Source organism: Orycteropus afer, unplaced genomic scaffold (genome assembly GCF_000298275.1).
Source record: "Orycteropus afer afer isolate SDZICR_OR568_19922 unplaced genomic scaffold, OryAfe1.0 scaffold00040, whole genome shotgun sequence".
In the NCBI taxonomy this organism is placed as follows: domain Eukaryota; kingdom Metazoa; phylum Chordata; class Mammalia; order Tubulidentata; family Orycteropodidae; genus Orycteropus; species Orycteropus afer.
The window spans coordinates 7636022-7645270 of record NW_006921627.1 but is presented as its reverse complement, the minus strand read 5'-3'; the positions used below and the strand labels follow the sequence as shown (position 1 = coordinate 7645270).

At 37.3% G+C, this 9249-nt stretch overlaps 1 protein-coding gene across 1 annotated transcript in view; it reads left to right on the top strand.

Moving 5' to 3' along the window:
• PARP11 (poly(ADP-ribose) polymerase family member 11) overlaps window positions 1-3637 on the top strand; it is a 58621-nt gene extending 54984 nt beyond the window's left edge. Inside the window, exons 6-7 of the mRNA XM_007937073.2 lie at window positions 1528-1679; window positions 3321-3637. Of these exons, the coding sequence (XP_007935264.2) occupies window positions 1528-1679; window positions 3321-3637 (469 nt within the window). The remainder of the gene's footprint in view (window positions 1-1527; window positions 1680-3320) is intronic.
• Window positions 3638-9249: the final 5612 nt, after the last annotated feature.

Genomic DNA, 9249 nt, shown 5'->3' with positions numbered 1-9249 from the left:
CTGGCAAAAGTCCACAGCTCAGCCCACCTTTCTCTTCACCTTCTCTGTTTGTTCCCCAGCCACCTTGCACAGTCCGTGCAGTCCCTGGCTAGCAGGGTGATTTTTAGGTTAATTTTTAGGTCTTACCACCAGTCGGGAATCTCCGAGCCACCTGTACTGTCAGGGTCACTCAGTTCGCTGTCAGACCGCAGTTCCGTATGTCTCCTTTTTTTTGGTATTTTTACGCAAATTCTTCTGCTAATTGGGGTTTAGTCCAATTCTGTATTCTTCCCTTCAAGGCTCAGGGGCCCAAGATTATCTTCTGTGTCTGTGTTAATTGGTTTCCCTTTTCTTTGTTGAAGAGGGTCTGTGCAATCCTTTGCCTAGTCCGCCATCTTGCCGGAACTTCTTAGATTTAACATTTTTATATTTGTTACATTTTCTTCCTCTCCATGTCTTTTTTTTTTAAGATACAAAGCATTACAGATAAGTGAAGTGTTTACCCCAACCCCCATCCTGCTCTCCTCCCTTCCTCCTGAGGTTGGTGTGATGCCTTCTTGTCCAGGTTTTTATAGTTTTTACTATTTACAGTGTACAGTATTATTTTGAGTTATATATATATATTTTTTAAAAATTCCTTATTTTGCATTCAGCATTATTTTTCAAGATTGAACTCTGTTAGTACATGTAGATCTAGTCCATTACTTTTTAACAACTTTTTTGTTGTTCTTAGTATTGTTATGTGCCGTCAAGTCAGACCCAACTCATAGCAACTGCTCCTTAGGTTCCAGGGCAGTATCACTATGGAAGTAGATTGTTCAACCTTCCTTCTGAGAAGTCGCTGGTGGGTTTGAACCGCCAGCCTTCTGGTTAGCAGTCAGGTGCCTTAGGCACTATGCTACCAGAGCTATACTTTTATGTATAAATATATAATTACTTATTCATTCCTTTATGAAAGCATTTTAGGTTGCTTCTAGGTTTTTCTTGCAATTGCAATCTGTCCTACATTGAATATCCTTGTACATGCCAGAAGAAATTTGTCCTTTGGGAAAAGGGTTGAACTAGGTGTCCTAATGTCCCTTCTAGCGCTAAGATTCAAACTGTGGTCAATTCAACTAACATTTTCTGGGGATAAAAAGAATAAGACATAATCCCTGGTCAAGAAACTCACTGCTGTAGATTCTGAACATTATATTATTTAACTGTTTTTCATTTCATTTTAAAGTATCTGTATAGTTTACCTGGTTTAGGAATATCAGTTATCTTTGCTATGATGGGATAACTAATTTTTGCATGTAATTTTCACCTTAAGTCAACCTTAAGTCCCATTGTTAAATAATAGTTTTTGCTGAGATGATTTGTGTGTCTTAAGCGAAGCTTTGGAAATTTTATATTTATTTTCCTGAGCTTCTTTGTCCATTTATAATTTATTTAACAGAAGTGTTTTCTTTTTCACCCTTCCTGTTGAACTTTGTTCCTTAAAAAATTAATAAATGCCACTTACGGTGTATTTCTGTGCTTTTGTGTCTATGTGTATTTTGTTTTTAGGAAAAAGGCTCAGCTCAAGAAAAAAAGGGGTGTGCCTCAGATTAATGAACAAATGCTGTTTCATGGTACCAGCAGTGAATTTGTGGAAGCAATTTGCATTCATAACTTTGATTGGAGGATAAATGGTATACATGGTGCTCTTTTTGGAAAAGGTATTTATCAGAATTCCAGGTCCAATTTAAGTTCTAGGACAGAATCTCCTCTCTTTGGGGATAATTGATTATTTCGCAATTCACGGGTTTGATAGTCATTAAGTTAAAATTTACTATACTAGGTTCAAAGGCGCTCTGGTGGCATAGTGCCTAAGGCATTTATTTGAGTACTAACCAGAAGGTTGGTGCTGCAAACCCAGCAGCCACTCCATGGAAGGAAGACTGGGCAATCTACTTCCACAAAGATTTACAGCCTCAGAAACCCAGAGGGGGTCACTATGAATCATAATTGACTCAGTGACAGTGAGTTTGGTTTTTTAGATTTATACTAGGTTCCTGGCACACTCTTACGAGTTTTTAAGTCACAGAAAAGTCACATCTTGCATGTACAAGATGGAAATAAGACTTTTATGCCACTATCAGATTAACTAGCTCCCCAAGTCCCACTCATCCAGATGTGACATCATGTCTATATTAGCTGATTTCTTCAATAAAAATACATTTTATTCAATGTCTTTTACATGCCACAGCATATACACTAAAGTGATTTAGGGTAAATAGAGCAAGAAAGAAAAATCAAATTAATTACATTGTGCACAGGAATAGGTGCTAGGTTTTTAAATTTTATTGTCTTTTTAGAAGATGATAGGTAAGAATATTAATAAGCAATAAAGTATAGTAGGGGGAAAAGCTCACCTTATATCTAATGGTTGTGAAAGCCCAAGTTCTCCAATCTATGCCTTAAGGGAAAGATGAGAGGAAAAGGTACAAGATGGACATTTATTGGTCTGGTCTTTACTTTATTCATTACATCCAGCAAGACAACTGCTGCCACTTAGGATGAGGATGTGTTGGGTTTTAGAAAAGTAAATTAATTTTTTCAATAGGCCATCCCACTTATTTAACTGAAAGAGGATCAGAAAAGTGTCACATAAATCCCATCAGTATTGGTGTGAATATTCTCTTGATGTTAGTCTCTCAGGCCTCCCATTTAGGAAGAGTCACCTGCTTTACTGAGTTTTCATTTTTAAGCAATGAACCAGTGAAATTATTCTTCTAGAATTCTCAGATAGGAATAACATTGTGCTCTCTCAGAAATCTTTTTGGGGCTCTATTATTTCCAGAAACATTGTTGATTACCCTGTATCATAGACATACGGTTTTCTGGGGTTTGGAATAATCTCTATAGACCAGTAGATTTTAAATTATGCTTCCCAGAGCCTCTCTGGATGCAGAAAGAAGATAGTGGGGGTGAGGAAAGTAGTAGAAGAAAACAGAAGTGGGACAGAGGTCCAAGCTGTTAAAACTAAGGCCCTGACACACTTTTAACTTGAGAAACCATGTTCTTACCTGTTTTACATATTGGGTTTCTTTCTAAGATTTCTTTTGAAATCAGTTCTGGTAATTGCATATGGAGGCTGCGGGCTGCTCTATACCAACAGATCTATCCCTGTGGCAGGCTGTACCACAGCTGTCCTCAGCAGATGGATTTCTATTCTTAAAGATCTACAGATGAGGAAATTCCACATCTATGTTTGTTATACAATTCCATGTGTCTATTCCCCTGACAATTACAGTGTTTTTATTTGTATTTAATGCATTCTCAGGAGTAATCTTGGCTTTTTGGTCCTTTTGTTTAAGGAACCTATTTTGCTAGAGATGCTGCTTACTCAAGTCGCTTCTGCAAAGATGACATAAAGCATGGAAACACATTCCAAATTCATGGTGTCAGCCTGCAACAGCGACATCTATTTAGAACATATAAGTCTATGTTTCTGGCTCGAGTGCTAATTGGAGATTATATAAATGGAGACTCCAAATACATGCGACCTCCTTCCAAAGACGGGAGCTATGTGAATTTATATGACAGCTGTGTGGATGATACCTGGAATCCAAAGATCTTTGTGGTTTTTGATGCCAATCAAATTTATCCTGAGTACTTAATTGACTTTCATTGATTCCACTGCCAAATCTCAGTGGTCAAGGGAGTTTTATTCTTTCTTACAGGAAGATTTGCTCTCCTGTCATCTAGCCACTAACTCTTAATTATCTGATAACTTTTGAAACAGATATGAAAAGCAGGTGGCCTCCATATAAAAAGACATACTGAAATTGATACTGTTTTTTTTTTTGTTAGTGTTTTGTTTTTGTCTGTTACTCACAGTCCTGTTTTTTAAAAAGTAATACCATTTTAGCACACAAGGATGAAAGATAACAGTCAAAGTTGAATTGGCTGTGTCTCAAATAATGTGGGCATTCAGAGCCTTTGTTACATGTGTGTATGTTAACAGGATAAATGTTTTCAGTTTAAATAGACCTATTCATATGTATGTTCAAGAAATAAAAATATAGGCATAAATGTGTCTGGTTAGAGGAATTCACTCTTTGTAAGTTGAATTCCAGCATTATTATCCACCAACCAGCATGTTGCTTTGTTAGTTTTCTGATGGAAGAAGGAGGGATTTAAAATCGTGAATGGACTAATTTCCTTGAGAGAAATCAGAAACAAGAGAATTGTTAGTGGTGCTGCCAACAATCTAGAAGGAGAAAATGAAGGTTGAGTGTCCTGCCTCCAGTTGCCTTAGGATAGCAGGCTGCAGCCTCAGACTTCCTCCTGTCATTCTCTTCTGTCTCTTATGTTTGAATTGACAAATGCTGCAGACGTAACTAGCTTACAATTCATCCGCCAAGGCTCTTGAGTTCTGTGCACCAAAAACAAGGTGTTTATTGCACCTTCAAAGTGAAATGTTTATTTATTCAAAACATTTTTCCCTTTCTTTTGGGGTCCCTATAATAATTGCTTCTAAGATACTATTACCCATTCCATGTTACCTATCAACAATGATTTCTGGAATTCACATTTCTAAGTTGTGTTACGTATTATTGCATTATGAATCACTGCAGAAAGCATAGAATACTTGAGACAAACCTGATAGAACTTTCTGAATAGCAATTGATAATTCTGCTAACTTTCTTGAAAAGTGAGATATAATTCCTAAAATGTAAACTTGTTTACTGTCCCATCTGTTTTGCTGTTCTACTGTAAGGAATAATCAGTAGTGTTGGAACAGCTTCCTTGGCCCTAGAGATGTTCTAGCAGAGGCTGGACAACAACTTGGCTGGAATGTTATATGGGAATTCAAATATGAGATGAGGGTTTGACCATATAATTGTTAAAAATCGTTCCAATCTTGATTTGCCATGTTTCTACCTAAAAAAGAGAACATTTGAATCAAGTCTTGCCCAGAAAACCTTTTTCTAATTCATTCTATCAAGAAATTCTCTCTTCATTATCCTTACCCAGTTTTGGTTGGATTTTGTGAACATGATTTCTTACAGGAAGATTTGTTTGAGAGTTTCAAGAAAACTCCATTTTAAGTGTCCATTGCTCATGCCTGTATTGCCCAGTTCAATAGTTGGAATTGGGAAGGCATCTGTAAACAATGAAGGTAAAGAGTATGAAGTAGGATGAGAGATGACAGTTCTTCAACTATTTCCCCAGATTTTTATTATAGCCCAGGGTACGTACCTGTAATTATGCATTTGAAAATAAGTAGTGCACAGCAGATTGTGTGTACAATGCTTTGAAACAAAGTGGCAACAAATATTTTCTGACTCAGATGTACAAACTAACAGCCTGTTTAGGTGAACCATGGTAAATATTTAGAAAGAATATATTTTGAAAACATTCAGAGATCAACGTGGAAATAATTGGAGGAAGAGTCAGTAGTCTATCTTGAGAGAGGTAATACAACTTTGCACTAGACTTACAAAAATCTTGTTAGCAATATTAGGAATTCAGATTTTGAAGATCTTTTTATTCTATTTATTTGTTATTCTGTTTTAAAGAAATGTTTAAAGACTCCCCCCTTTGACTCTTGGTTTTTTTTTTTTTCCCCTGTCTTAACATGAATACTTCTCCCATCACTTGAATGGAATAACTGTTGTGGCATTTTGCGCTTACTATTCTAGACATCTTATCCCAATGTGACTAAGAGCCTAGAGTTGAGTATTTGCAAGGCAATCTGTGTGAACTCTGAACTTAACTGTTTGGCTGATAGGTGGTAAACATTTTAGATTGTGCTGCAGTAGCCATTGTAAGAATGTACTGTACTGTTATTTTGTCTGAGAGTGTACTGCCAACTCCCTTTTTATAAAAAAAAAAAGTTCATTTTGATACATTCTTTAAAATGTGATAGTGTAGAGTCAGTTGATGTTAAAAATTCTGTTTCTTGATTGTGGGCAATAGATTGAATTGAAAATCTTATAATCAGTATATAATAAGACTGGGTGCAACCATTTGCCATCATTTTCTCTTGTCAGAACATAGTGTGGGTGGGAGGAGTGAAGAGAAGTCATTCCAATTGAATGAATAAATGGTTTTAAAATTCCTACATTGAATTATTTCCAGCTGATAATGACTTTTGTTTTTCACTTTGGTGATATCTGCCTCAGGGTAAAAAAAAATATATATGTATATATATATTAAAAAAATAATGTCATAAATCTTTCAGTTTTGAATGGGAAGGTTTTGTATTGGTGTAACATTTCATTTCCAGATTGTTGTTGATGGTGATGATAAAGAATTTGGAGTCATTTTTGATATACAAATAAATTGTTTTTACTGTGGTAATTAAAGCACAGCAGGTTGTCTGTGTATGCCATGTATTTGTTTCTCTGGTTTCTGTGTTCCCATCTCCACCTTCACGTAATAGACTCTCAAAGGAATTTGTTGCTCATTGCTCTTATGCTACCTCCTTACAGATAGAGGGTAGGGGAGTCTCTTGTTCTTAGTTTGAATCATCATGAGTAACAGCTAATAAGCTAATTGAAAATTCCAAAACAGGTTTGGTGCCTACCTCATCCCTTCTTCCTGGTGTGCTTCCCTGGCTCAGAGAAGCAGTTCAGAAGAGGGTAGCTGCCTCACCCACAGAGCAGGCTTCAGGCATTCCCTCCATCCTCCACCATGCTGGTATGCTGACAGTCTTTCTTTCTGAAACCAGCTAAACATTTCATTTCTCTTTGAGCTTCTGTTGGCAAAAAGGAAAGTATCAGTGGATGTCCTAATTTTAAAGCTAAGAAAAATAAGGGATGGCATCATGGACACTTACCTCTGTAGTGTGTGATTTTTGGGGGAGAGGGAAAGTCAGGTGTTTCACTTACTGAATTCATGTCCCCAATCATGTGGGTTTCCGAGGTGGTATCACTACAGAAGTGGATTGCCTAATCTTCCTTCCGAGGAGTTGCTGGTGGGTTTGAACTGCCAGCCTTCCGGTTAGCAGTCAAATGCCTTAGGCATTACGCCACCACAGCTCCTTTAATCTTGTCCCTGTGTCTAAATGTTGGACTAATTTTTAAGACTTTTTAATATGACAGTGGCATTTTGGCCGATGATGTACAAGCATGACATCTTTATAAAATTTGTTCCTAGGCTATTCTGGTATTAGAGGTCACCTCCCAGGCAGCCAGGAAACATTCTGATAATAGAAACAGTCTTACTTAACAGTGGTCATTATGCTTTGGGTCCCAGTTGATCCTTTTTCTGTGGGGAAGAATGTTTTGTTTATTGTAATGTAACATTTTCTTTTGCTTAAAATAAATACATAGTCCATTTCTAGATGAAATTATACAGTCTCTACTTGTAAAAGAGAAGGATTAAAGGAAAGGAAGATACAGCAAGTAAAGGAAAAACAAAAACTCTCATCAGGGTGATTTTACTCCCTTTACTTATTTAACCTAATTTTATCCTTCACATACATGCAAGAAGAGGTTAATGAAACCAGCTGCCTACTTTCCTACTGAATAGTTTTATGATATTGTGTGGGGCAACACAGATGGAAGAAGTGAACATTTCAGAGAACTAGGAAGTACACAGTCATTTGGGGGCTGCCTGGTAAGTGTGAGTAATATATACAAGGAGATTTGACCCCTAAATATTTAAGAAAGAAGTTTGAAGGTCAGCCAATAACCTTTCTGCAAAGGTAGTTTACTTCTAATGTTTTCAGAGACTATGATGAAAGGTGGTTTTGAACCGAATGTAGTCTTTGCCGCCATCCCCCTTCCTGTACTCAATATTACTTGACCTATCCCAGGTAAAAAGGTGTCTTGGTTACTCTAATAGCCAGACAGTAAATGCTTGCTATTTCTGATCTAAGTTTCCTGTTGCAAGATTATGTAATCCTTTTTTCAGTTTTAATTGCTTGGCTTTCATTCTTTAGCACGGCAGAGAGTTTGGCTTTTATTTGAACTGTCTCACTATGTGGCTATGTATTGAAGAATTCAGCATTGGTCTCACTCATTTTTAAATTACTTCTCATGAGACTAGAACACAGGTTCTGCCAAAGACAGTTGTGTTTTCTTGAGCTTTTCTGCTGTACTGTACTATTTACCAAGAGGTCATATATAGTAAGCTGATTCTGACTCTAGTTTATGCTAACTTCACTATGGTAAACCAGTTTAGGAGAGGCACAATCTAGAAGTTAATTAAAGACAATTTTGCAGTATCAATTATAAATCTAGACTGTATTTCTTGCATTGTTCTGTTGCTTTTTTAAAAAATATCTTTTCCTCAAGAGCTACAGGCATTATAAACCCACGTTTGATTAACATTCTTTCCTCCTCTAAGCAGAAGGTAAGCACCAACTTGGGAGCCAGCTGACCTGAGTTTTATTTCTGGAAAACCCACCAGAGAAGGGTTTGCTTTTCAAAAGGTGAAGTTTGTGAAAGGCTGATCATATTCTTATTAAAAGAAAAGGACCTGGTAGAGCCGGCTAGAGTTCTCCAGGCAATACCTGATCTGAATGAAGAAGCTGTTTGTTTTTTCAGTTTGGGTTAAGAGAATACTATCACAGGGATCATGCTTCATTAACAAGAAAGAAGTAAAGGCTTGAAGGAGGAAAGGAAAAATATTGACCTGGTTTTTGAAATTCTACCTCATTAAATCCCCATCCCCTCTTCATGTTCACAACTCTGAGTTTCTGTGGTGTGCCAGGCAGAGAACAGGTCAGACATGGCCTCTGCTCTTAGGGAACTTATTGTCGAGCAGAGAGACAGATACTGAACCATTAGGGCAAGAGTGATGTGCCTCACCAAAGGCCATTGTGGGAGCCTATGCAAAGGGAGTTAGCCATTGTAGGAGGTTTCCCTAAAAAGTGACATTTGAATGTGGTGAGTAGGTGTTAATTAGGTGAAGGATTGATTTTATGTCCCTTTGTCCCCTACCCATCTATGCCACATCAGGCTTTGAAGAGATGAGAAAAACAAGGTGTGGGATGGAAGCAGGTTGCAACCTTTTTTTTTTTCTTTTCCCATTAAAACTTAAGGTGGCAGAGTCAAAGCCATTTAAAGACCCAAAATGTGTTGTCCCCAGCCTCTACACCAGGCCCGGAAGTAATTCGGAAACCAAAATCAACGCTAAGGAACATACGGAAAAAGGATCAGGTATTATATAGATTTTTTTACAATTTACCAAGAGAATCAAGATGCTTATTAGGCAGAAGAGTTCATTCTTGCCCCTTCCTTTGCTTATGCCTTGCTGCCTCCCAAGAACAGACAGTCCCAAACCTCACTT